We start from the raw sequence: 27552 nt of genomic DNA, 5'->3' as shown, positions 1-27552 counted from the left end.
CTGCCTTGGCCCTGGGGCAGTGGGTGCATCCTCCATCCTCCAGCTGCACATGCACGGCTCTGCCCCACTCCTCCCCAGTGGTGCTAGCAGTCAAGGTCACCCTAATTTGTGTTTAGTTTCCTCCCCAGTGCCGGCCCCCCCAATCCTGCAGCTGGAGGAGTGCTGCACCCACAACAACAGTGCCACGCTGTCCTGGAAGCAGCCCCCCTTGTCGACAGTGCAGGTGGAAGGCTACATCCTGGAGCTCGACGATGGCAATGGAGGGCAGTTCAGGGTAAGTGCTGGGGGCACAGAGCACAGCACAGCCATAAGGCAACCAGCAAGCTCCCCAGGTCCTTGCAGGCACTCTCCTGCCCTGCAAACGTGAGACTTGCCCAAGGAAACCAGTGGTGCAGACAAGCCACGGGGGCTTTCTGAGGGCTGGGGTTACTTGAAGGGGTAGAAATACCTTTCCAGTGACCAATATGACTTGCAAATGTGAAAGACCAGTTTGTAGCTCTGTCTTTTTTAGGTTGCTGAATATTTCCTGCAAGGTATGCTAATTGCCCTGAAAGTCTCCCAGCTTGCCAGCTGCCAGCAAGCAGAGGTGTTCGAGGCCTGAAGGCTTTTAAATTGCTGTAATTACACAATTAAAATATGATTTTGCTCTGATCCGACACGCTGATAATTACCCAGTCACTGTGACTGCCCATCATCATTTCTCATTTCATCCCTGAGAAACTCAGCTGGGCAGGAGCCAGAGCAAAGTCAGGGCAGGAACCCTCACCCAGAGGGTGGTGAGGCACTGGCATAGGTTGCCCAAGGAGGCTGTGGATGCCCCATCCCTGTGGGCATTCAAGGCCAGGCTGGATGTGGCTCTGGGCAGCCTGGGCTGCTGGTTGGTGACCTGCACACAGCAGGGGGTTGGAGCTGGATGAGCACTGCGCTCCTGTGCAACCCAGGCCATTCTAGGATTCTGTGATTCTATGAAAGGGAGCCTGCAGGCTGTCCTATGAGCCTTGGGGACAGACACACACCTGGGAAAGCAGGGGTCAGCTTCAAGTACTGCCTCTTCAAACAGCATCACAGGAAGGTCTGGAGTGAGAGCAGGGCAACAGAGCTTCCCCATGCAGGTGTGCTTCCCAAGCAGAGCCTCCATCCACACCATGAAAAATGGAGCTCAGCTGTGGGATCTGCTAATTACAAGTCAGTGCTTTGTGAGCCAGGTGTTTCAGTAGCCTGTAGGCATGTTTGCTGTCAGCTTACACAGCCCTGTTGCTTTGAACAGGAGCAGAAGCATGACACGATGGTGAGTCAGCACCACATGGGCGAAATCACTTTGTTTTCTTTCAAGGAACACTTTGATCCTGCCATCCAGGAGCATGCAAAATTGTTTTCTGCAAGGTTTTTTCTGTGTCCTAGGCTCTCTGTGTTAATTCATCTCTCTGGCAGGTTTCTTCTGGGATTCAGTGGGAGCTTAGCTAGGACTGGTGCTTTACAAGTTGGTCCAACGTGAATAGTGTGTCTTTTCCCTGTAGAAATTGTACATTAGTGTCAAGGAACAAAAGCACAGAGTCATTCTGCTAGGCTTTAGCAATATGCATGCCCATAAAGCTGCCCCATGCAGCATGGAGTAACAGGAGCAGGTGGGCTGCTCCCACCCCTGGGGTTGGATGCTCCGGGCACTGCCACCCCTGCTAACTAATCCCCAGCTGTGCTTGCTCTGCAGGAGGTGTATGTGGGCAAGGAAACCATGTGCACAGTGGACGGGCTTCACTTCAACAGCACTTACAGCGCCCGTGTCAAAGCCTTCAACAAAACAGGAGTCAGCCCCTACAGCAAGACCCTGGTGCTGCAGACATCCGAGGGTAAGGCACGGCCACAGCCCCAGCCCTGTGCGCCCGGCTGCTGCTCATACACACACGTGGGGCACATCACCACCACAGGCTTGGCACTGCCATACTGGGAATTCCACGCTCGCTGGGTCTCTGGTGTCTGAGCAGCCATGGCAAGGAGACAGCACTGAGGGGAGGAGGAAGGGCTGTGTCAGGAGCCTGGAGCGGCGCCCGCAATGCTCTCTCATCCCCTTTCCTTTGCAGAAGGTGTCATCTGGAGAGGAGTCGTGGAAAGTGTCCCAAAGGGAGGTGTTGTGAGCTTTGGGTTTGTGTTACGCCCAAGGGAAACTCATGGCTGCACTGACTTGGTTTAGAACAAGACACTGAGCATTGCTCCTCAGGCACTAAGGGCTGTGCAGGGCTGCAGAGTGACGTCGCCATACAGTGTGCCCTTAAGCTCCTGGGAGGGCAGGGACTGTGCAGCTACAGGAATGTCCTTGCAGACCCCACAGAGAGCACCAGCAGAGCCGTTCTGAATATCAAACACTCTTGCAGGTTGCAGGGGAGGCTCCTCGCTTGACTTTAAGTGCATTTGTCACAGCAGGTGCTTAATCCCTCATGGAAAATGGGCTTGCTTCTAACACGCAGGTCACAGGGTTAGGGCTGTGGGGGAGCAGGCAGCAGTGCTGCAGCTGGGCAGGAAAGGCTCAGTCCCACCAGCACACCCAGCTGCAGCTGGGGACAGAAGGAAGCACACAGCTCAGGGCTGGGAATGGGGGTGAACCTCTTCTTGCTGCAGAGCACAGTGGTGGGTTTGAGCAGGCAGGAAGATGGGTTTCCTGCTGCAAACTGGGTTGTGGAGTAGGAGCAGAGCAAGGCTATGCAGAGCACTCCCATGTGCTGCTTGCACTCATCCCTAGCAGGAAGCTGCTGCTTCTGTGAAGCATGGGCCAGGAATGGAACAATGTCTGACAGTGAGGTGGAGCAGAGAGCAAACCTGTGACGAGCCCTTCTCATCCAAGAGGATCCCAAAGCAAATCCCATCCATCCGAGAGCTGCGTGTGCATCTGCAAAGCTGGACAGCAGCAGCAGGGAAGCCGTGGCATTGCTCTGGAGGGCTGAGGATGGCACAACACTGAGCAGCCTACACAGGGGTGACTCCTGAAGTCAACAAATATCACTTGCATCGCTGCCTGGCTTCACTGGGCTTTGCAGGAGGCAGCAGGGCTTTGGCTTCCCATCAGGTTTGTGCCTCTTTTAGGCTGCATTTGAGACACAGCATCCCGCAGTTGGCCTGTAGGCAATCCCAGGAGCTCTAGAATACAGAGGAAGCTGGAAGAGAAAACGGCTGTTGGTGGTCCCAGCAGGCTGGGTGGTGCTTGGGGCTGGTGCCCAGCTCAGGGAGCACACACACATCGCTCATCGGTGCCTCAGATGAAAGCTGGCTTTGTGTTGGATGGCCTTCGGCGTTCCTGCACAAAAGAAAGAGGCAGAAAAAGTAAATGGACCCAGAGTGCTTGCTGCTTTCAGAGGCAGTCAGAGCTTTTTGGACTCAAAGTGCCATAAATTGCAGCTGTGTGCAGCTTCCAGGCCCTGAGCGATGCGGTGACTGGGCTGCCTTGCACGTCATTACCATCCATCTGGGCTTTTATGCCTGTACAGCAGCACCCAGTTTCTAAGTGCTGTTTGCACTGAAATAGCTCTCGGGTTTGGCTTTCCCCTGCAAAGTGCTCCTGTGGGAGAGCAAGGAGGGACAAAAGAAGAGACGTGCTCTGCATGAGGAGGACATTTCTCAGAGCACAGCTGTCCCGTTGTAAGACCTTATCAGATGTTCTGCTTAGATGCTGATAGAGAAAATCTTCAGGTCCTGGCAGGCAATGCCTCACTGCTTGCGTTGTCTGATAGCGATAGGACAAGGGGGGAGTGGCTTCAAACTAAGAGAGAGGAAATGTAGGTTAGATGGTAGGAGGAAATTCTCTCCTCAGAAGGCTCAGAGCTGTGGGTGCTCCATTCCTGGAGGTGCCCGAGGCCATGGGTGGGCCCTGGGCAGCCTGAGCTGGGAGGCACCCAGCCCATGGCAGATGGTCTGTAAGGTCCCCTCCAACCCAACTATGCTGTGGTAGCTGAATGCAAAACCTACAGAAGGTAGCTTCTGCCCTCTGCATGCAGTGAGATGAGCTGTGGGGAGCAGAATGCCCTGCAGGGTGCCTGGCTTCTCAACAGAAGAAACCAAAACCTCCTCCATCCGAAGATGGCACAGCGTAATGCCTTCCCTACCTCACATGGCATCCATCCCAGCCACAGAGTGACCTCCAGCAGCAAGTTTTGAAGCAGCATCATTTGGAAAGGGCTGAACAGCACAAGGGAAAGGCACTACAAGGAGCCGTAGGAACATCAGGTGCTATTAAGAGAGCCATGAGCCTGCCTGCCCACAGTGGCCCTCTTGCTCCTGGTAGACATCAGAGGGCGCATCCCCACCTCAGCATGAGCTCCATGTATGAACACGTTTTGCAGTGGGTTACCCAAGCCGTTGCTGAACCCACTGATGCTCTTTGCTTCCGTAGCCTCACGCAGCAGCAGGTCCCAGAAATTGGCCCCCACCATACAAAGAAATGCCTCCTTTTATCTCTTTGGACTCACAGCGAGGTGGGAAGGCTGAGGTGACAGTGTCTGGGATTGCAGTGTGTGGAGGATGGTGGATTCTACGTCTTAGCAATAGAGCAGCCCTTGCCAAGGTGGCAGGGAGGAGGTGGCAGGAGGTGACCATTGGTGCCAGCAGGGAATGGGATGCAGTGGTGCAGAGGTTCCCTCCAAGCTGTTTTCTGTGAACCACACGAGTTCAGTTCTCACTGTGAGGCTCAGATGTGCTTCCACTGGTGCAAAGAGATACCGAGGTCACACCAACTGCACAGCCTTTGAGTCAGGTGGGTGCCTGATGGCCCTTAGGGCAACAGAGCTCAGCCCGGCCCTGCGAAACGCCTCTGCAGCATTACAAACCTTGTAAGCCAAGTGATGCATCTCACTCCTCTGCCAGGCCATGCTGTGCACGGTGCCCTGCCCTGCTCCCCATGCCCACATGCACTCACTGCAGCCGAGGTCCGGGTGTGGGCAGCGCGTGGCCCTGCAGAGCTGATGTCTGATCTCCGCTTTGCATTGATCTCACGTTTAGAGACGCAGTCAGAAGAACAGACCCTCCCTTTTCCAGTGCCTTTGGAAAGATTGCAGCTTCGTAGAATGAGTCCTTTCTCCTCCACCCTTAATCTACAACCCAGCTTCCCGGGGAGATCCTACTTTGAGCTAAGATCTTCGGCCCACCAGCTGAGCTTGCATTCTTCCTTACAGTCCCTGAACTCAGCCGGTGAGCCCAGCACCTCTGGCATTTCTCTTGGTCTGTGCTTCTGGGCATCTCCAAAGTCTTTGTTTTGTTTTGTTGCGTTCTGTTTGTTTTTCCCATGACATGCGGATGGCAGGGGGAAGCTGTGCTGTTCGTCAGCGCAACCCGGAGGGGATTTTGGCGGTGTAGCTGTGGCAGTGTGTCCATCTGTCCTTAGCAGTGCGAGGCGTGGGGCGATGCCGGGCGTGCTGTCCTCAGCAGAGCAGATTCCTCATCTCTAGTTGGCATCGATCCTGTGCTGAGACGGGGGCAGAGCAGACCCCCCCCCTGGGAGGAACCCCTGGGTGCACTTCCACTGTTTGCTTCCCCTATGGAGGTGGGCTGTGGTCCCTGAGGTCCCCGAGGAGCGCAGGCGCAGTGCACCTCAGAGCTGTTTTCTAACCAATCTTTGGCACATCCTTTGTCACTAATGAATCCTGGGCCCCGATTCTTCCACCGGTGGGTTTACGCCGCCCCAACAGAGCCATTTGCAGCTTCCTCCATTGTAAGCCCAGGAAGAATAGGGGTCCCCGATTGCTTTCTTTCCATCTCATAACCTGGAATGAGGAATGCTGCAGCATGACCATTGCTGGAATAACCAGGGGCCTTGCAGCTTTTCTTTTCTTTGTGCTTTTTATGTTCCTTCTCATCATACCGCTGTGCACTGATGCCTTCCACTGTCTCGTTACGGACGTTTCTGACTTTGTGTCCACTGTACCAACACCTCCTGCAGTGGCTGTGAGCATCATGTGTGGAGAGATGGGGCACGGGGACGGGGCGAAGCTGGGCCGTGGTCCCCACCTCTCTGCATTGCAGAACTGCATTGCTGCAATGCAAAACAACCCCTGCAGGTGGGGAGAGCCCCGTGGGTCTGGCCTGGCTGCACGGCAGCGCTCAGGGGATGCTTGCAGCCAGCAGGAGGGCTGCAGCCTTTGGGGCTCCGAGGGCAGGAACCACCCCAGAGATCCCCGTTGTCACCTATGCTCCCAGGTTGTGCTGGGAGCCCCCTCCATGCTCTCTGGCTTTCAATGAATCAGGCCTCCCATGGCTGCTCCGTGAGGGGCTAACTCCTCAGCAGTGCTTTTCAGGAGACCAGTTGTTCTTTCTTAGCTGTGATGTGTGAAATGCAGTATCTCTTTATAGGATGCAATTTTGAGACACAAGGAACGCCTTATTCTCAATTAGGCAAGTATCTCTCTTACAATTAACCGGCACCTACTCCATGTTGGTCATCTTTTTTGTTTGATTGTTAACTTGGGTGGGTGAGCAGCATTTCTCATGCACACCCTCCTTGCAGGGCGTTCCCAGATAGCAGTAGGCAAATTTGAAGGTCGTGACCATATGCTGTAAAGGCACTTCAAGTTTTCCCCCTGTGAAGAGAAACCTGAAGTCAGCACTGTGCCAATGGCCTCTGATTAAAAACCCAGCCTTCTGCTCAAGGCATTCCTGTTCATTCAGGATAGTTGAGCGTGTGCCAGACCACAGGTAGATGATTAGCCCTCCTGCAGCTAATTGCAGTGCTGGGGTAGACATGCATCCATCAGGCTCACACCGCCTTCTCCAGGACAAGTGGCACTCACAGCCTGCAAAGCCATCCTAATGGCATGGGATGGGGGAAGGAGTCCTCTGGAGGGCCCATCTTTATGGGGTTGGATGGGATGGAGGAGGAAGTCACCCGCAGGTCCCATCCTAATGGGATGGGATAGGGAAGGAGTCCTCTGAAGGGCCCTCCTAATGGGATGGGATGGGGGAAAGAGGCTTCTGAAGGGCCCATCCTAATGGGATGGGATGGGGGAAGGAGTCCCTGGAGCACTCTCCATGCCCTCCAACCCACACCCCACATTCCCTCCCTGCATTTCAGTGTACGCACAATGCTGAAAGCCAGAGAAGCAGGCAAGCAGAAATTGTTTCTGGTTCCTTCTTTGACCGAATGCCAACTTTACGCGCTGTTTTCTTTCCTGCATGCCTCTCCTTGGGAATGACCACAGTTGACATTAAAAAAATGGTGGCAGGTACGGAATCGCTTCTGTCGGGCTGCAGCAGTGGGGCACCCGTGTGCATGCGAGCTGTCCTGTGACACCATCCAATGGGCAGAGGAATAAATCTCACCAGAGCGTTTCATCTTTAAAGCTGTGTTTTCCTCCTTCGGGTGGGAGAGCGTTGGTGGATGTGTCAGCCCTCGGTCCAGTGACCGCTGGAGAAAAACCAGCTGTGAAAGCAGGGTGGTGCTTTGTGCAACCCTGTGCCTTCTGTCTTGTTGAGCACTGCTGTGTCTGTCGGACTGCCAGCGACTGAGTCTGTGCTTATAACCAGGCGTGGAGGTTTTGGGGCATCTTTCAGCATTCCCATGGGCTAGCTCTTGTCTCCTGCATGGCTGGTTGCTCTGTAGGGATGTGGAGAAGCGTTCCCATAAATGCAAACCCTTTGGACGTGCTTTGGGTTGCCAGAGCTGCCAGCTTTCCAAGGCACGCGTGTGGTTTACCTGCTCATCCTCAGATTAGTCTTCCCACCCCAAGCCTGACCCTGCACAGAAGAGTGAGCATCTCCCCCTGTGTTAGCCAGCAGCTGGCCAGGATGGCACGGGTTCTGCTAGTGCCAGGCTTTAGGAGATGGTCGTAATCCTGAGCTGCAGACAGGCAGGGACCCGAGGAGCAGCAGAACAGAGCTCAGCTCATTGGGTCCCAGCCAAAAAGCCTCAACCCACCCTGTATTCCAGCAGCCCAGCCCTCCCTGGCTGTCAGCCCTGCATGGAGCATGCACTGTCTGTCCAGTCCCCACGGCTCAGTATGGGAGGTGAGGTTCCCATTGGCCTAACCCTTCGCTCTTCATTTATTCCAGTAGCTTGGTTTTCTTTCGATCCTGCCTCTGCACACGCTGACATCATCTTTTCTAACGACAACCTGACTGTCACCTGCAACAGCTATGATGACAGGGTTGTGCTGGGGAAAACGGGCTTTTCCAAAGGGCTGCACTACTGGGAGTTGTCCATCGATCGTTACGATAACCACCCGGACCCGGCCTTCGGCGTGGCACGCATCGACGTCCTGAAGGATGCCATGCTGGGCAAGGATGACAAAGCTTGGGCCATGTATGTGGACAACAACCGCAGCTGGTTCATGCACAACAACTCTCACACCAACAGGTAGGCACTCTGCACCTGGGCGCTGCTCCATTGCAAGGCCATGGCTTGTCTGCCTGCAGGAGGGCTGAATTGGCTGCTGGTCACCTTTATGGGAGGATGTGTGCCCTTGCCCAAAGCAGAAAACAGCCCCTGCTGCACTGGTTCATTGCTACAGCCACTTCTTCCCTATGCTGGCTCTTCCATTACTACCCAAAGCCTTGTAGTTCCTGCTGCAAGAAAGTATGTGGTTGCATTTAAACTGGTAGATAGCACAAGGGGGAGCAGAATAAAAGAGGGGAGATTTAGGTCAGATGGCAGGAGGAAATTCTTCATGAGAGCACTGTGGCCCTGGCACTGCCCAGAGCTGTGGGTGCCCCATCCCTGGAGGTGCCCAAGGCTACGGATGGGGGCCTGGATGTCCTGAGCCAGTGGTTGGAACTGGGTGGGCTTTAGGGTCTCTTCCAACCCAACCATGCTGTGATTCTATGACAGGGGCTTGGAACTGGGTGGGTTTTAAGACTCCTTCCAGCCCAAGTGCTCTGTGATTCATTTATCCCTGTGCCAGGAGCACGAGGGACACGATGCCACGGAGATGCTGTGACTTTCTCTTTGCTCCCACAGGACTGAAGGTGGGATAACAAAAGGTGCCACGGTGGGAGTGCTGCTGGATTTGACCAGGAGGACCTTGACGTTCTCCATCAACGAGGACCAGCAGGGCCCCGTCGCCTTCGAGAACTTGGAGGGCCTGTTCTTCCCAGCAGTCAGCCTCAACAGGAACGTGCAGGTAGGTGCTCCCTGCAGGAGCCTCACCAGCTCCTCCATCTCTCCAGGTCCTAAACGAGAGCATTACCAGGGAGAAGGGCATCACTTAAAGCCTGTTTTCCTCTGGGGATTTTCAAACCCCTCTTTTCTCCCTCTCTCCCAAGCTCTCTGCTATCCTGAACATCACCAAGTGGTGGCTTCCTGGGCCTCTCTGGTATTTTCATCTTTCATTTCCCCTTATCACCAATCTCATCCCTGCTCTCATCCACCCCAGTGAGTCTCCACGTTCCCCCAGCGTGACTGTGGCACATCCCTGTGGTCACTGCTTGCTCTTCCAGCACTGCACGAGCCCGTCTGTCTGCACTGCTTTTAGGAGATGCCTATTGATGTGGTACAAATGTCCTTCTCCACAGTGGGTTTAGTTCTTACCACACTCCTTGGCACTGCCACAAGAGACAGGCACGTTTCTAGAGCCCTTCTGGTTTCTGGCAGCTCAGTGTGCAAGGGAGAGTTTGAAATCCTTCAGCATTAGGGACATCCCAGGGGATCATAGAATCATAGAATCAAAGAATGGCCTGGGTTGAAAAGGAGCACAATGCTTATCTAGTTTCAACCCCCTGCTATGTGCAGGGGTCGCCAACCAGCAGACCAGGCTGCCCAGAGCCACATCCAGCCTGGAATGCTGATTAAAGGCTGCTAATAAACCCAAGCTCTTCATTATCCTCCTTCAGAGGCACGTGAGTAATTACGACGACTCCAATCAGGATGGAGGTAATTGTATCACAGACAAAGTTTTCTATAAATCCATACCTGAAGGGGAACATGCCTTCTCAACAAGGAATTGTGCTTTCCTTCCAAATCAAAGCATTTAGGGGGGAGGGGGAGCTGAATTACCCCGCACAGCAGCTCTGCACACCTGTGTGTGTGCTCAGGACACAGCCCCTCACCTGGGACGGCCCCAAGCAGTGAGCATCACCCCCAGCATCCTTCACCCTCACCCCGTTTCCTTGCAGGTGACGCTGCACACGGGGCTGCCGGTCCCTGAGTTCTACGCCTCGCGCTCGGCCATGCAGTGAGGATGAGGCAGCACGGAGCTGCGAGCGCCGGCACTGGGGGCAGCCAGAAGGGAAGGAGGAACCCAGCTTTGGCAGTCTTCATTCTCCACCCACCAGCGCTGTCCTGTGTGTGTACGCTTCGCTGTTTAGCTCTTTTTGGCTGATGAAGTACCTAGGTAGCCCGAGATGTCCCTGTGTCCGCTTTTAGGTTCGGTTTTTACTCCTTTGAGTTGGGGCCTGGAGTTGTGATGAGAGCTTCCCATCCTGCATCCTGCTGCAGCTGGCCAGGCTGTGGGAGGGACCCCCCAGAAAGCTTTCGCCCCCTCCAGCCCCGTTCCTTCGCAGGATGTTTCTTTCCCCGTGGCCTTTCTTGCAGAGCACCTCCCTGCCACACACCGGGGTCAGCCCTGGATTGCTGCCGGTCCCCATGGAGGGATGCCCCATGTGCTACAGCAGCCCCAGCGGCACCCCCACTGCTGTTGGGGTGTTGCAGCTCCCAGTGAAGGCAGCAGCACCCAGGGCGATGCTCCGTGGCTGGGGTTAAACCACAGCCACCTGCTGGAGCAGAGCTGCATCGTTGCTGGGGTCAGCGCCAGCAGAGCGGAGAGCAAAACCTTTCCCACCACTGTGCCCCCAAGGCTGGGCACAGCAGGGGCAGGATTTGGGGCAAACCCAGCACCCAGCTCCCCACAAACCAGCACCACAGCCATACGCCGTGCAGCTCCTTGGAGGCGAGCATTTATTTTTGTAGAGCCTTAAATACTGCCCGATAGCATCCTTCCCTTGGCAGGAAAACTCACTCGGCAAAGAGGTTCTGAAGGGGAGCCCGGGGATGGGGAGCACGGAGAGTCGACCTGCACTCAGGAAGCCGTGCCCCCTGCCATGCCTGCCCCGTGGCCGTGCCCCAGGGGCGATTCAGGCTCTGAGCAGCACCATGCCTGCTGCCCACACACACTGCTACCCAAGGGCCATGCATGCGCTCATCCCCACGCTTTGCTTTACGGTCCTTCGCCCTCGCAGCGGCGGCGCTGCCCGTGCCATCAGAAAGCTGCGGCTCAGACCCGGCAGAACAACTGTATATAGGTCACCCCCTCCCTATCACCCCTTTCTCCCCTCCGTCCCCGCGTTGCTCTAGTACGAAACTCACCTAATTTATTGACTGGGTGCTATCTTGTTCATTCACACCGACGAGTTCCTCCGCTGTAGGAGAGCTGTGTTGCGGGACAACGCCGAGCGGCTCTGCGGTGATTGCCCGATGGGCTCCGTGGCCGGGTCACGGGGTGCCTTCCTCAGCCTTTCCCCCCCTTCTTTAGGATGTTCATGGTGCTTATTAGGCTCCTCATGGTCGTGCGGTGTCGTCCCCACTGTCCTGCGATGATAGCTGCCTGCAGCTGCTCTGCTCCTGACGAGTGTCACGGTTGCTGTTCTAATAAAGGACTTTTATCAGATTAAAACTCAGCTTCCCTGAGCATCTCTGCACCAACGCAGCCCCTGCAGCATCCTCACCCTCGGGGTTGGGCATTGGCTGTGAATAGAATCGTGGAATCGTTGTGATTGGGTCTGAAATGACACAGTGCTGGCTCTTAGATGGGCTGTGCACAGCTCCCAGATCCAAGGGCTCAGCTGCTGTCCCAAAGTGCCTTTTTCCAACCTTTCCCCTCTCCAAGGACACTGATAAGTGTGGGTTATTTCTGAGCACATTCAGGAGTGATTTCAGGAAGGTCACTGCCATCCAGGCTGCAATGTATGGAATCACAGAATGAAAAGTGGCCCAGGTTGGAAGGGACCTCAAGGATCACGAAGCTCCAACCCCCCGCCTCCAACCTCCACGTTTCATAGCAGCCCAGGCTGCCCAGGGCCCCATCCAACCTGGCCTTCAACACCTCCAGGGATGGACGGGGCATCACAGCCTCTCTGGGCAGCTGTTCCAGCACCTCACCACTCTCACAGCACACAACTTCCCCCTGACATCCAACCTCCATCTTCTCTCCTTAGGGAAGGAGGGAAGGCACCTGGTGGGATGCAGGGAGGGGAGAAAACCAACTAGAGATGGGGTGGTATCCAAAAATTCCAGAAAGTCACTTAGAAATCAAGTGGTTTCAATAAATTCAAGATGATAACCTGGAAATTAAATGTTTTCTAGAAATAAAAGTGGGAGCTCAGCATTCCACAGCAGTGCTGGTGAAAGCCCTCTGAGCTCACCAAGTCTAACCACTGACCATCATCACTGCGGCCAGTGATGGGGTCAGAGGGGTTGGAAAAGAAGGGAACTACAGGGGCACACAGCAACTGGGAAGGAGAAAAGCAGGGGGAAAAGGGGTATGCCCCATCCCTGGAGGTGTTGAAGGCCAGGTTGGATGGGGCCCTGGGCAGCCTGGGCTGCTGTGAAATGTGGAGGTTGGTGGCCCTGCATGGCACAGGGGGGTTGGAGCTTCATGATCCTTGAGGTCCCTTCCAACCCGGGCCGTTCTGTGATTGTGGGTACGGGGAAAGGGGGTCTTTGGGGGAGGTTGCGGGAGATGGGGTTGTGGGGGAGCCCCAGGCGTAGGGGTGCAGAGGAGATGCATGGAAAAGGGGTGCGGGGGGAGGCAGAGGGAGCAACGGGGCTCGGGCAGATCAGAACAGCACAGCCTGCCCGGCCCTCCCCGCTCCGGGCCCCGCTCCTCCCGCTGTCCCCTCCCTCGGGGGCGGCCCGGCCCGTGGCGGAGCTCAGCCCCAGGGCGGTGCCAGCCCGGACCGAAGCGGAACCCCGCGGCCGTCGGCGCTCCGTTCCCTGCAGCGATGTCTCGGCCGCTGTCGGACCAGGAGCGACGGAAGCAGATCAGCATCCGCGGCATCGTGGGAGCCGAGAACGTGGCCGAGCTGAAGCGGGGCTTCAACCGGCACCTGCATTTCACGTTGGTTAAGGATCGCAACGTGGCCACCCCCCGCGACTACTACTTCGCGTTGGCCCACACCGTGCGGGACCACCTGGTGGGGCGATGGATCCGCACGCAGCAATACTACTACGAGAGGGACCCCAAGGTGGGTGCGGGGGGAGCCGGGCTGTGGGGCACGGCTGAGCTCGGGGCGCTGTGTTCCTCCTCCGTGGGGCTGCGCCGCTCAGCTTTGCAAAGTGTCCCGGGTGGACTTTAGCGGGCGAGGCCGCTGCCCTTTGCTTTGCAAAACAAACAGAGAGCGTTGGTTCCGAGCATGGGAACGGCGGTGTTGTTCCCCTATGGGAATGGCGCTGTCCCGTATGGGAATGGCGTTGCTGTCCTCTATGGGAGTGGCATCGTCCTGCGGGGGAGCGGTGATGTTGTTGGCCCGGCCCGGCCGTGGGAGCGCCTCGGGGAACGTTCCCGTGGAGGGAGGATGGGGTTCGCGGAGCAAATGGAGCTGAAAGGCAGCAACAGAGCTCGTTCTGCACCGCTCGGGACCGAGGGCGAGCCGTGTTGGGGGGTTTGCACCGGGCTCTGCTGGGGATTAAGCTCTAATCCCCTCCTGGCACCCGCACGGCACTGTCGGCTCTAATTTATCCCAATTTATCTATTAGTGGAAGGTGGAAGCCCGATGCTCGGTGCAACTCTGCCGCAGGGCTCCAAATGCGGGACCCCCCCTCCCCCCCCCCAGGTGCCACCCGCCCAGCACCGATCCCATTGCATCCCATGGTGTGTGCAGTCAGCACTTCTGCAGCCCCAGTCCTCCCTAAACCCATCAGTGCTGACACCGCAGATGGGCAGCTCACAGAGCCACTGCTCTTGGTGCCCAGCTGCATCACACACCTGGTGGGTCCACAGCCCTACAAGCAGTGCTCCCACGGCCAAGCCCATGGGATGGCAGCACACAGGGAAATGGGATGCGCCTGGTTCTGCTTTGCCACTTGGTGATGCTGAGCAACATTAGGAAATGGGTCCTCTTTAAATTTAAACTTTGTACCGAGGTGACTCAACTCTTGGAAAGGGGAGATAACAGCAGGACAAGGGGAAATGGTGTGAAGTTGAGGGAGGGCAGATGGAGGTTGGATGTCAGGGGGAAGTTGTGTGCTGTGAGAGTGATGAGGTGCTGGAACAGCTGCCCAGAGAGGCTGTGATGCCCCGTCCATCCCTGGAGGTGTTGAAGGCCAGGTTGGATGGGGCCCTGGGCAGCCTGGGCTGCTGTGAAATGTGGAGGTTGGTGGACCTGCATGGCACAGGGGGGTTGGAGCTTCGTGATCCTTGAGGTCCCTTCCAACCCAGGCCGTTCTGTGACTCTGTGTGACCTTCCCATCCAAACAAACCCTCTGTGCCCTCCTCAAAAATAACATAGGGGCCGAAATGGGGTGAGGGCAGTGGACCTCCTCCAGATCCTAAAATCCCCACTCCAAAGCGTGCTGGGAGGTGGGGTTTCCCATTGGAGCTCTGCTTTGGGAGCAGCAGCCCATGGGGTTGGCTGAGCACTAAGCCTTCCTCCTGCAGAGGATCTATTACCTCTCCCTGGAGTTCTACATGGGCCGGACGCTGCAGAACACCATGATCAACCTGGGGCTGCAGAACGCCTGCGATGAGGCTGTGTACCAGGTGAGCACTGAGCTCTGGGCCTCATGGCCCTGGGGTGACACTTGGGCTGATGGAGGGCTTTGTTTGTTTGTTTGCTTTTCTCTCCTCCCACCCCTCTGCCCCGTGCAGGGCAGCCACTGCTCAGCTGGAGCGGTTGCACAACAGCAGGAGCAGCTTTCAAGCAAATGACATTCAAAGGGAGGGCGATTTATCTGTCGGGCTTTTCTAAAGCTGTAAGCACAGTGAGGGCAACAGCCCGGCCAGGGGCAGGCGGCTATAGGAAGAGGTTTGGGTGTTGCATGGTGATTGCACAGCTGTGCAGCAAGCTGAGTGCTGAATGCCTCTGCAATAAAATGTTTGGCTTCATATGCATTGGTTTGAATGTGCGTAGTGGTGTTTGGGGCAGTTCAGTGCAATGCAGAGAGAGGCTGGTGCTGCAGGACCGGCTGGGGAGCTTTGGGATGGGGAGAACGTGGGCAAACATGTTGGTTGTGGGTTTTTTGGAGAAGTGGGAGCTGGTGGCTCAGCTGAGTTCCTCCTGAGCTGCCCTGGGAGCTTTGCATAAGCAAAACTTCTTCCTTGACAGCACTGTGGGCTGAAAGCTGGAGATGTGTTTGTAGGGGTGCTGTAGCCACATCTCTGCTTGTCCCTTTTGTAGGGTGGTGCCACCTGTAAGCTTGTCCACAACGAGGGGAAGGATGTGGGTGTCCCTCATAGTGACCCACAGCACTGGGGATGCACACAGCACAGGGACTGCCCCCCTCCCTCATGTCCCCATGTCCCAGCAGTGAGGGCAGCACCCTCACTGGGTGAGGGGTGCGGGGTGGGCGCTCAGTCCCATTGCCTCCTCCTTGTCCTCAGCTGGGGTTGGACATAGAAGAGCTGGAGGAGATCGAGGAGGATGCTGGGCTCGGTAATGGTGGGCTCGGCCGGCTTGCAGGTGAGAGAACCCCCAAAAGGTGTTGTTCCCAGGGTGAGGGCACATCCCATGTGGGGACCGGTGCCCCAGGGCTCCCTGCTCCTTGCTGTCTCCTATCCTTGGCAGCCTGCTTCCTCGACTCGATGGCAACGCTGGGGCTGGCAGCCTACGGCTATGGCATCCGCTACGAGTATGGCATCTTCAACCAGAAGATCCGCAATGGGTGGCAGGTATGGTGGGAACCCCAGGCTGTGCGTGGGGCCAGGGGCAGCCTGAGCTGCTGAGAGGCATCCAGCCCATAGCTGGGATGGGACTGGAAGTGCTGTGAGGTCTCTTCCGACCCAACCATGCTGTGACTCCATGACTCCCCCGTGCAGGTGGAGGAAGCTGATGACTGGCTGCGGCATGGCAACCCCTGGGAGAAGGCCCGGCCCGAGTACATGCTGCCTGTGCACTTCTATGGCCGTGTGGAGCACACTGCCAATGGCACCAAGTGGGTGGACACCCAGGTACGGGGGCACAGCCGGCACGCAGGGCCCCCAGGTGGCTTGTGTCCTGCTGCACTCAGAATGACGGCCTACATCCAGCTGCTGCTGGCACCTGAAGGCATCTGTCCATCTCCTGAGGGCTTCTGGCCTGGGGTGTCCCTGCAGCCGGGGCTCTGGGGACCTTGGGGAACCTTTTGGGGTTCCAAGCGCATCCCCAAGCCTGTCACCATTGCAAGGGTGGGTGCAGCTCTGGTGGTTGGGGTGGGAGGGTTCCAGCAGGGAGTGGGGACGTGGGGACGTGGGGACACGGTGCCTGCAGTCTGCCCACCCTCACCAATGCCCCAGGTGGTGCTGGCACTGCCCTATGACACCCCTGTGCCCGGGTACATGAACAACACCGTCAACACCATGCGCCTGTGGTCGGCTCGGGCACCCAACGACTTCAACCTGCGGGACTGTGAGTGGGAGCCAATGGGGGCTGGGTGGGATAGGGGGCAGCCAGGCCACTCTGACCGTACCCCTCTGCACCTCTACAGTTAACGTTGGGGACTACATCCAGGCCGTGCTGGACAGGAACCTGGCTGAGAACATCTCCCGCGTCCTCTATCCCAATGACAACGTAAGTCAGGCATTCTCGCTGTGCCTGTGATGAGTGGCACAGGGCTGCCATGCTGTGTGATGCCACGTGAGCCCTTCCCTGTGTGCCCGGTGTCCAACCCACTCCTCTCACCGGCAGTTCTTCGAGGGGAAGGAGCTGCGCCTGAAGCAGGAATACTTTGTTGTGGCTGCCACCCTGCAGGACATCATCCGCCGCTTCAAAGCGTCCAAATTCGGGAGCACAGAAAGCGTCCGCACCGTGTTTGACTCCTTCCCTGACCAGGTACAAAGCAGGGCTGCTCCACCCCGTGCCTCCAGCCCAGCAATCCACCTCCCCGTTGCTGTGTGCCGTTTGGTGAACTCAGCCACCGGGCTGATGTGGGTGATGGGTGCCACCGTGTCCCCGCAGGTCGCCATCCAGCTGAACGACACGCACCCTGCCATGGCCATCCCTGAGCTGATGAGGATTTTTGTGGATATTGAGAAACTGCCCTGGAACAAGGTCTGGGGATGTGGCTCAGCTTTCTGTGTTGCAGGGCGGCCAACTGCGGTCTGGGCAATGGGTGCTGCACCTCTTCCTTGTGTATAAGGGTCATACATCCATCAGCAGTCATTAATAGGATGACAGGACAAGAGTATGGCCCTAGGTCGTGCTGGGGAGGGTCAGGTTGGATAGTGGGGAAACATTTCTTCTCCAAAAGAGCAGTGCTGCAGTGGCACAGCTGCCCATGGAGTGGTGGGGTCACCGTCCCTGGAGGTGTTCCTGAGCTATGGGATGTGGCACTGGGCACGGTGGGGTGGGCTGGGGGATCTTGAAGTGCTTTTCCAACCTCAGTGATTCTGTGATTCTAATTAAGCATGGGAGCAGGTGGGGTTCAACAAGCAGCTCGGGAGCATTTCCACTGTTGGAAAATCTCCAGCGGGCACTGGGGAGGGATGAGTCTGTGCTGCCCACCCAAGCCATGCTGGGGCCATGGTTCTGGGTGTAGGAACACATGTGGGTGATCACACTCAGCTGGGTGCCATGAAGCTGCCCCTGATGCCACTCTCCTGCTTGTAGGCCTGGGACATCACAAAGCGGACATTTGCCTACACAAACCACACCGTGCTGCCCGAAGCCCTGGAGCGCTGGCCGGTGGACCTGGTGGAGAAGCTGCTCCCCAGGCACCTGGAAATCATCTATGAGATCAACCAGAGGCACCTGGACGTGAGCGAGTTGGGGGCTCTGGGTGATGGGGGTCTCACTGTGAGGATGGGGACAAACCATGCTGTGTGGTTGGTGGTTGGGTGGTTGTGCAGCTCTTTGGGGAGGCTGGTAACTAGGAACTGGGTGAGGCAATGCAAAGCCCTTCTTGTTGCCATAGAGTTACCCAGACAGGTTATGGGTTCTCCCTGGAGACCTTCATGGGGCTGAGGATCAGCTCTGGGTGTCCATGCTGGAGCAGGAGCTCGGCCAGAGGGACCCAGAGATCCCTGCCAGCCACAGCGTTCTGTATTGCTATCCACTGTTGGTGGCTGTTTAAAATACTTAAAATGCTTCAGGGACTGTCAAGTTGACATTTCTTTGCTCCTTGAACTCTAAATTCATTCTGGAAAAGGATGAGGATGGCTTGAACCCCACGGAGAAGGTTCACACCATCACCCTCTAAAAGCCATTGCTCTGGCTGGCACCAAATGCATTGAGGATGTTACTGTGGTCCCCTCCTTGGGTGCTGGTCTGTTGTCTTGGCTGCTCACCCCCTCCTGGCCACCCCCAACAGCACATCGCATCTCTCTTCCCCAACGATGTGGACCGGCTGCGGAGGATGTCCCTGGTGGAGGAGGGAGGCACCAAGAGGATCAACATGGCTCACCTCTGCATCGTCGGCTCCCATGCTGTCAACGGGGTGGCCAAGATCCACTCTGAGATCGTCAAGTCTGAAGTGTAAGGGTGGGTGGGATGCAGTGGGGGATCCCCCCAGGCACAGAGCTGATGTTGCCCCCTCCTTGCCATTGCAGCTTCAGGGACTTTGCAGAGCTGGAGCCGGACAAGTTCCAGAACAAGACCAATGGCATCACCCCACGGCGCTGGCTGCTGCTCTGCAACCCAGGGCTGGCTGAGCTCATTGCAGAGGTATGGGTGGCTCTGCACGTGGCTCCCAGCCTTGGGGGTCATCGTAGAGACACAAAACAGCTTGGGTTGGAAGGGACCTCGAGGATCACGGCTGTGGATGCCCCATCCCTGCAGGCATTCAAGGCCAGGCTGGATGTGGCTCTGGGCAGCCTGGGTTGGCGACCCTACACACAGGGGGTTGGAACTGGATGAGCATTGTGCTCCTGTGCAACCCAGGCCATTCTAGGATTCTGTGATCACTGAGTTCCAGGCCTGAGCTGGCTACAAGTCAGCAGCATGTACTTATTTGAGGTCCCTTCCAATGCAACCCATTCTCTGAACTCCCCGTGGCCGCAGTCCATCGGTGCTTTGCGGTCAGCACGTGGCTGTGCTCCTCTCACAGAAAATAGGGGAGGACTACGTGCGGGACCTGAGCCAGCTGGCAAAGCTGCACGAGTTTGTAGATGACGACCTGTTCATCAGGGAAGTTGCCAAAGTGAAGCAGGTGAGGAATGCTGACAAGGGGAGCGCAGATTTGGATAAGGGGGCATGGATTTGGAGGGTGTGGATTTGAGGGGGGTGCTGGGCTGACTCCCGCCCTGCCCTCGGCCAGGAGAACAAGGTGAAGTTTGCACTGCACCTGGAGAAGGAGTATGGGGTGAAGATCAACCCCTCCTCCATGTTTGACGTGCACGTGAAGAGGATCCACGAGTACAAGCGGCAGCTGATGAACTGCCTGCACATCATCACCATGTACAACCGTAAGGCCCCGCGGGGATGGGCAGGGGGTGGGTGGGAGATGGCACACAGCTGACGTTGGTGCTGCCCTCTCCTCCAGGCATCAAGAGGGACCCTACGAAGCTCTTTGTTCCTAGGACGGTGATCATTGGAGGCAAGGTAAGCCATGTTTGGGGGAAGCCCTCGGAATGCCCTACAAGGGAGTCCCCAGCGCTCCAGTTAGCCCACCATGGCTCTGCCCCTAGGCTGCCCCGGGGTACCACATGGCCAAAATGATCATCAAGCTCATCAACGCCGTGGCCCAGGTGGTCAACAACGACCCCGTTGTGGGGAGCAAGCTGAAGGTCATCTTCCTGGAGAACTACAGGGTCTCCCTGGCAGAGAAGGGTACGTCCTATAGGGGAACACCAGCGCTGTTGGCCTGCGTCCTTCAGCACGGCCTTGGCGAGCCCCTTGCTGTGTGCTTTGTTGGCAGTGATCCCTGCCACCGACCTGTCAGAGCAGATCTCCACGGCGGGCACTGAGGCATCAGGCACGGGGAACATGAAGTTCATGCTGAATGGGGCCCTGACCATCGGCACCATGGATGGAGCCAACGTGGAGATGGCCGAGGAGGCCGGAGAGGAAAACCTCTTCATCTTTGGGATGAGGGTGGAGGATGTAGCAGAGCTGGACAAGGATGGGTGAGTAATGAGGACGTGGTGGGGACACGGTGGGCATTGGGGTTGGCATGGGCTCACGCTCTCTGCCCCCCAGCTACAATGCCCAGCAGTACTATGACCGGCTCCCCGAGCTGAAGCAGGCTGTTGACCAGATCCGGAGTGGCTTCTTCTCCTCGGATGAGCCAGACCTCTTCAGGGATGTGGTTGACATGCTTTTCCATCATGACCGGTGAGGTTCATGGCTGGGATAACACCCATCCCTGGGCTCCAGCTCCATATCACAATCATTCAGGTTGGAGAAGACCACTGAGATTCCCAAGCACCCCCCACCCCCACTGCCCACGTCCCTCAGTGCCACATCTCCACAGCTCTGCAGCACCCCCAGGGATGGTGACCTTACCACACCTGGGCAGCTGTGCCAGTGCCCAACCACTCTTTCAGCGACGAAATCATTCCTAATATCCAACCCAAACCTTCCCCTTGCAGCCATTAACTCACATCCTAAAGGAAACCATATATCCATGCAGAGCAGCCCTATACCCACTGCCTGATAGTATCCCATTTCCTGCCCCAGCTCCTGTGTACAGGGAAAAGCAATTTTTTGTACCACTGGCACAAAAGTCTCTCTGTGCTCAGCCCTTCAGCTGGGCTGCATTAAACCTGCATTAAGGCTGGAATGCATTCGGGTGCACAGACCTTCATAGAATCACAGAAGGGCTTGGGTTGGAAGGGACCTCAAGGATATCATGAAGCTCCAAACCCCCACCACAGGCAGGGCCGCCAGCCTCCACATTTCATACTAGACCAGCCCTTGCCAGATGATGGATGCTTTCAGGTATCTCAAGGGCTTTTCTAGCAAGCTGTGATTCAGTATAGGCTAGGGAAGGTTGATTTATCTGAAGCATCCATTCGAGCGTCCCATTCCTCCATGCCGGCCACGCTCTCACCCTGCTCTCCCTAACTCCTCCTTTCTTTGCTGCCTCAGGTTTAAAGTCTTTGCAGATTACGAGGCTTACGTCAAATGCCAGGAGAAAGTCAGCGAGCTGTACCTGGTGAGTGCGAGAGGGGACAGGAGGGGGTCTGCTGTGGGACCCCAAAACAGCACCGGGCCGTGCGGATGGGCACCCATAGATACAGCCCTCCCTCCATCCCCTTTCTCTCGCAGAACTCCAAAGCGTGGACCAAGATGGTCATCAGGAACATCGCAGCTGCAGGCAAATTCTCCAGCGACCGCACCATCAAGGAGTACGCGCGGGACATCTGGCACGTGGAGCCCTCCGACCTGAAGATCCCACCGCCCAACGAGCCGCGGGAGGGGGCCGAGGACAGGACCCCCAACGGCACTGCAGCGAGGGCGTAGGGCAGGGGAGGAGCACGGAGCTGAAAGTGAAACCATTCCGACCCATTGCTTGCTGTAGGGGCTCAAACTAAAAGTGCTGCGCAGAGGAGGAGTGGGGGTTGCTGGAGATGGAATGAGGAACTGGGCTTGCTCGCTGCGAAGCTGATTGCTGAACATGCAGGGGATGGGGTATTTGCAGTGCACCCTCACTCTGCTCCTGGTCCCTGCTTGACCCCTCTGTCCCTGCAGCTGTATCTCCATCCCCCTAGCACCCCGCAGCAGTGGGAGGACGAGCGTGGGTCTCAGTGTTTATTACATACAGCAGCAGTAGGGTCAGTGCCATGGTGGGGTCCCAGTGCAGGGCAGGGGCAGTGCTTATGGGCGCTGCGGGCAGCAGCTGGAGTCACTTCATGTTCAAGAAGTCTCTGCAACGAGATGCAATAAACCTCACGCTGTGTCACTCACCCCTGCTGCTCATTTCATATCCCATGGGGGCTCTCCCTGCGTCACCCCATATGTCACTGCAGTGCTGATGGGCTTGGAGCAGTGATGGGGGCTCAGCAAATTGATGCAGTGAATGCCATGGGATGGGATGGGGTGGGATGGGGTGGGGTGGGATGGGGTGGGGTGGGGTGGGGTGGGGTGGGGTGGGGTGGGGTGGGATGATTCTCCATGGAGCTGCAAAGGAGCACAGGGAAGGGTTGTGCTGTGCCCCACGTTTCTGCAGAGCAGCACTTACTTCACCAGGGTGGGCAGCTCTGGGTTGGATGAGATGTAGTCGTGGCCCAGCCCCAGCTTCTCAGGGAAGGTGATGAGCTTCACCTTGCTCTTGTCCTTGTAGGCTCTGCGTGCGGTCTCAAAGAGCTGCAGTGGGGTGGGAGCAGGGTTAGTGGCACAGGATCTCAGGGGGATCCCAATCCCCCTCCCTGCCTTTTAGCCCGCAGAGCAGGTGACCTACCTGGCGTCCCAGCTGTGGGGGCAGCACGGTGTCATCCTCTGCGTGCAGGATGAGCAGCGGGCAGGCCAGCACCTTCACACTGTAGGAAGGGGTCAGCATGGGGCTGCACAAGCCTCTCCTGCCCCATTAACCCCCCTAACATGACTTTAGCCCCCCAACCCCCACTGCCTTTTCAGGCCACCCTTGGTGTCCAGGGCTGCTGATGGGCAATGCTTAGGGTGCTCACCCCGGGACTCAGCACCTGATAATGTAATAACAACTCAAAACACTGATCAGGGATGCTCTGACTAGAAAAGCACCCACAGACCATTCAGCTTTAGCAAAGGTGTCCGTGAAGGCCAAGCCAAGAGGACCCCATCACCATAATGCTCATCCCCAACACCATGGTGCCAAGTGGGCAGCATTCAAATACATTATGCTCAAAAAAATAAAACCAATTGCAGTGGCACAGCTGCCCAGGGAGGTGGTGGAGTCACCACTCCTGGAGGGCTTCAGGAGCTGTGGAGATGTGGCACTGAGGGATGTGGGCAGTGAAGATGGGCTGAGGTTGGGGATGTCAGAGGTTCTCTCGTTCTCCAACCTGAATGGTTCTATGACCAGATGGTGGGCTTGGCTCGATAGTAATGTTGGTATCTGCCCTTATACAAATAAAAGTCACTTTTAAGGCATGACTAAGCTGAGCAAATACAACTGGGAGCCCACCGTGGTGTGGAACACCCCGCCCAGCTCTCCCTGTGCCCTCACCCAGTCCCACTGGGCACTCACTTCTCATCGTTGCGGAAGAACATGTTGCCCAGAGCCATGGAGTCCAAGATGAGGTACTCGAAACCTGGGAACTGCCGATAAATCTGCCCAGGAGAGAGGCAGGGCACTCACTGAGTTGCTGTCAGGGGGATGCAGTGCCAGGATGCAGTGCCACGGTGCAGGGACCTGTGCTCACCTTAGTGATGGGGATGTTGGCGGCTGCGTCGCGGATGTTGGTGTAGGGGGACTCCAGCACAACAGCGTCCACCTGGACCCCTGGGAGCAGCATGGGGTAGGAGTCAGATGGGACATCCCCGTCCCCAGAAGGAGGATGGGGACAGACAATTGTCCCCACTTGATGATACTTGAGGAGAGTGATGATGCAGCCCCCCAGCTTCTGCTGTCCAAAACGTGGTGTTACCTCGCTCCTCCTGCAGCTTTCTGGCCGCGTTCGTTGCGATCCTGCAACAAAGGAGGTGGTAATAAGGGGGAAGGGAGCCCTACAGCAGGCCCCCCACCTGGCCCCACACCTACCCAGTCCCCAAGGAGTGTCCCCAGAAGATGATGGAGCTGTTCCCACTGCGTGCTTTGGCCCAGTCGTACAGTGCCAGGACGTCGGTGGTGAAGCCGCTCTCTGAGGGGTGCCCACTGGAGTCCCCATAGCCTGCAGGAATGTGTTCCTATGTCACCACCCGAAGGGCACAGACCCCTGGGTGAGGGCTGGGGGGGTGGCCATACCTCTGTAGTCCAGAGCCAGGATGTGGAAGCCAGCAGCCCCCATCAGCTGTAGGACATGGCACAGCATTCATTAAGGTGTCTCCATGTCACCTCCCACGTGCAAGGCACATCCCAGCCCCCACTTACCTTCATAAACTGGATCCGGTGGCTCGCAGCCCTGGTGGGAAAAGAGAGGATAAAGCAAGGATAAAGCACAGGGTGCCTCCCCCTTCTAGCAAGGTGGGGCCAGCTGGGGTACACTGTCATGCTGGACAAGGGACAGTTCTACACCCATGGGAGCAAAAGAGGAGCGCCCAGCTATCACATGGGACAACATCACCATTTGCCCGTCGGGCTGGGCAGCCACGGGTACTTGCCTGGTGCCCCCGTTACCGTGCAGGTAGATGATGATGGGGTGAGCATCAGCCAGAGCCTCCTCAAACCAGCGCTGCTCCTGACCTTGTGCCTCTGTCCCACTGCTGCCCGGCACCGTGTGCCTGCGGGGATGGACGCGGCTCAACCCCAACCCACAGCCACCAAAAGGAGGACAAGGAGCCGGGACACCCTGCTCACCAGATGCCAACGGTGACGCCCGGCTCGGTGGGCAGGTAGAGGCTGATGGTGTTGTTCAGCAGCAGCGCCGGCTGCCGCAGGTCCGCGAAGAAAGGGAACGCCACTGCGGGACATGGCACGGCCAGGGGTTGGATGAGATGATCCCAAATGGTCTCTTCCAACCTCAACCACCCTGCGATTCTGTGACTCCCTCAAAGCCAGCTGCTTTAGTGCATCTCTCAGTTGTTTTGTTGGCTTTTTTTTTTGGACATAATTCACCCCAAAGACCGACCCCATTGGAGCACGGCCACCTCCTGCCATAGGGACGTGTTGTATACCCAGATGTGTTGCAAGATCTGGCAACACGCAGCGTCGCTTGCAAAACACGGGGTGCCCAATGGAGAGCTGTTGTGAGCTCTGTGAGCATACCGTGCATATTTGGGGGCCCCCCCCCCCCAAGCCTCCACCCCCAAAAAACCTCCACCCCCCCTGCGTGCTACTGCTTAGGGCGAGCTCTCAGTGCTGGGGTACTCACTGAAGTTCAGGAAGACAAATTTGGTGAGGATGACAGGGAAGAGGCGGACGAGGAAGGGCACGGAGATGTACATGAGGAGCAGCTGCAGGAGGACGGTGCGCAGTTGGGGGCACCAGCCCAGCCAGCCCCTGTGGGACACAGCACAGTCAGCACGGCCCCTTTGGACCCAAGTGTCTGTCCCAAGACAAGGCTCTGACGTCGGGTTTGTCCTCCCAAGACCAGGGCCTCACATTGGGTTTGTTTTCTCCATTGCTGATTTATGGCTGTGCACCCCCAGAGTTTTGGTTTTTGGGGAGCAGAGCCCTCGGAGCTGTGATTCAGCATCACCGGATGCCACCGCCCGGTCCCCCACAGCCTCCCACGGGGACACGAGTGGGCAGGAAGGGCAGGGCACATGCCAAGTGAGCCACCAACGCTGTGACAACACCCAGAGCTCAGAGGTGACAGAAGTGTCCAAAAGTCGGGGACAAGGAAGGAGCTGGGAAATGGCCCGGGGAGACCCGTGCTGCAGGCAAACAACACAAAGAGCAGATGAGGGATGCCATCAGCATGGAGGTGATGCTCCAACAGCATCCCAAATCCTCATCTCATCCCAAAGCACTGGGGACACATCCACACCCTCCACAGCTGCAGCAGTTTTGAAACGAGCACCCAGGAGGGTTGGAAATGCCAAACTCTGCAGCTTATCAGAATCACAGCACCCTGAGCATGGCGATGGGGCAACCAGCAGGGATCTGGGGCAGAGGTATCTGCGTGCGTCAAAGCAGATCTCAGCAGCACTGCGGGGTTGTGCTAGGGTGGATTTGGCACCACAGCCTCAGGCAGTGTTGCAGAGAAGGGCTGCAAAGGGCAGTTTGATGCGGCCCATGGGCACTGGAGGGTGCAGAACCCTGCATGCTGCACCAACGGGGCTCACCATCGTTAGGGCTAATTACCGGGTGCTGCACCCCGTCACCGAGTGCAGGGGCGAGGGCTCACACCCTGCTTGCACAACATCCCACAGGTGGGGCAGGTAGGGCCAGGGCGGGGGGCAGCATGGAGGGGTGGCACAGCCACGGCAAAGGGAAACGGTGTGCGGAGGGGTGACACGGGGACACGGTATGGCAGGGGGACCTGAGGACACGGGATGGGGTCAGCGTACTGTGCGACACTGGGACACGGCCATGACATGGAGCTTGTCCAAGGAAAAGTGATCGTGGAGGTCAGGGCACGAGGCTGTGAGGGCTAGGGAACGCAAGGCCACAGGGATCGGGGACACATGGCCATAGCGGGGCGGCTCTGCCATAGGGGCACACGTGGCCACGCGCCCGTGGATATAAGGTTACGCCACAGGGCACGGCGGAGATGCCTGGCACGCAGCAACCCCGAGGCGGAGCTGAGGGCCGGGGACCAGAGCCACCTACTCACCGCCGCGGTCGGTCCGCTCTCCCCTCCGCCGCCCGCCCGCTGCCATCACCGTTCCCGTGTTCCGCAGCCTCCGCGCCGCCGCGCCGCCGCATCGTGCCGTCCGACTGCCGCCCCGCCGCTAGGCCACGCCTCCGCCGCTAAGCCACGCCCCTCCCGGCTCAACCCGCCACTCACAGCGTCGCTCCTCCTCTAGGCCACGCCTCCCGGGTGCTAAGCCACGCCCTCTCTCCTAGGCCTCGCCAATCACAGCCTGCCTCCTGCCCGATAGCCCCGCCCACTTCCCGTGGGACACTCCCACGTGCAGCGCCGCGGAGCAGCGGTGGGGCATTGAAGGGGGGGGGGGGGGAGGAATAAATAATGAATAAAATAAAAATGATAAAAAGCCAACGGAACCAAAATAATAACAGCGATAATAACAAGTAATACATCAAAATAAAAAATAATAACTTTAAAGAAAATATAGATAAGAGCCAAGAGACGGAGCCGGGACTGAGCAGCAGCAGGCCCAGGAATGCGCCGGGTCGGACGTAGGATGGCAGCACCGAGCTGCAGGCGGACGGCTATCACCATTGTTTGTGTACAAGAATAAAGACAAATCCATCCAAGTTCGGGCTTGTTCCATCCCCGACTTCTCTGCGCTCCGACCATAGGGCTCCTCTCGGCTGTTACCCCGTTGCTATACGCCCCTCTTGCTCACGTTTGCTGCCGTTTGTGTAGGTTTGCTGCTTTAATGCACCGGAGGCTGCTGTGGGGTTTTTCCCCTTGCAGCAGAAATCAGCCCCAGAACAGAACAGCGAGCTGCTGTGCAGGGGAGTGGGGCGCAAAGAGGCACAGCGCAGTGCGACTGGGGCCGGGAGGGGAGTTTTGTAGGGTCTCCTGCCCAGCAGTGGGGCCGCACGTTGCTGGCACACACACGCACAAGGCCCGGCCCCGTTCCTGCTCGGCAGGCCTGGCTTTGCCCAGATTGCTGTTCTTCTGCCTGCGTCACTTGTGATGGCGCCGGAGAGCCGCGTTTCCTTCCTGTGAGCTCACATTGCAGGCACAGCACTGAGCTGCAGCTGTGAGGGTGCTCAGAGCTAAAGGCTGTGCAAGGACGGCTTCGTCCTACAGGGATGGGGGGAATACGGTGGGATGACTCTGCCAGAAGCCAGCCCTAAAAGGA

General features: G+C 57.3%; 3 protein-coding genes across 9 annotated transcripts in view; 2 read left to right on the top strand and 1 right to left on the bottom strand.

The window, feature by feature from the left end:
* TRIM9 (tripartite motif containing 9) overlaps positions 1–11579 on the top strand; it is a 32801-nt gene extending 21222 nt beyond the window's left edge. The window contains exons 6-11 of one of the 7 annotated variants that reach the window (XM_042891882.1): positions 129–274; positions 1709–1847; positions 4984–5172; positions 8026–8329; positions 8930–9092; positions 10084–11579. In XM_042891882.1, coding sequence (XP_042747816.1) covers positions 129–274; positions 1709–1847; positions 4984–5172; positions 8026–8329; positions 8930–9092; positions 10084–10146 — 1004 coding nt within the window. In that variant the 3' untranslated portion in view covers positions 10147–11579. Of the gene's footprint in view, positions 1–116; positions 275–1708; positions 1848–4983; positions 5173–7175; positions 7200–8025; positions 8330–8929; positions 9093–10083 lie in introns of all 7 variants that reach the window. The other 6 variants (XM_042892036.1, XM_042891958.1, XM_042891802.1 and 3 more) reach the window with 6 other exon arrangements.
* A 1275-nt stretch (positions 11580–12854) lies between these two features.
* PYGL (glycogen phosphorylase L) lies at positions 12855–21941 on the top strand. Its single transcript, XM_042868644.1, has 20 exons — positions 12855–13149; positions 14562–14663; positions 15504–15582; positions 15688–15791; positions 15939–16070; positions 16395–16506; positions 16586–16668; positions 16786–16929; positions 17056–17148; positions 17707–17853; positions 18407–18570; positions 18645–18759; positions 19142–19243; positions 19352–19499; positions 19577–19635; positions 19722–19863; positions 19952–20159; positions 20233–20367; positions 21124–21190; positions 21304–21941. Exons 1-20 carry the CDS (start codon positions 12907–12909, stop codon positions 21496–21498), a joined length of 2574 nt encoding a protein of 857 aa, XP_042724578.1. The 5' UTR covers positions 12855–12906; the 3' UTR covers positions 21499–21941.
* On the bottom strand, positions 21774–26482 carry ABHD12B (abhydrolase domain containing 12B). Its single transcript, XM_042868652.1, has 13 exons — positions 26391–26482; positions 24984–25111; positions 24470–24572; positions 24274–24393; positions 24044–24074; positions 23918–23963; positions 23714–23843; positions 23601–23641; positions 23376–23455; positions 23201–23283; positions 22436–22514; positions 22217–22341; positions 21774–21902 (listed from the first exon to the last, which is right to left on the bottom strand). The coding sequence occupies exons 1-13, from the start codon at positions 26480–26482 to the stop codon at positions 21881–21883; spliced, it is 1080 nt and encodes a 359-aa protein (XP_042724586.1). The 3' UTR covers positions 21774–21880.
* Positions 26483–27552: the final 1070 nt, after the last annotated feature.

The sequence above is a fragment of the Lagopus leucura genome, unplaced genomic scaffold, assembly GCF_019238085.1.
Source record: "Lagopus leucura isolate 7727_CA_CO unplaced genomic scaffold, USGS_WTPT01 Super-Scaffold_1, whole genome shotgun sequence".
Classification (NCBI taxonomy): Eukaryota; Metazoa; Chordata; class Aves; order Galliformes; family Phasianidae; genus Lagopus; species Lagopus leucura.
The sequence above is the reverse complement of the archived record's forward strand: the minus strand, read 5'-3'. Positions and strand labels throughout refer to the sequence as shown.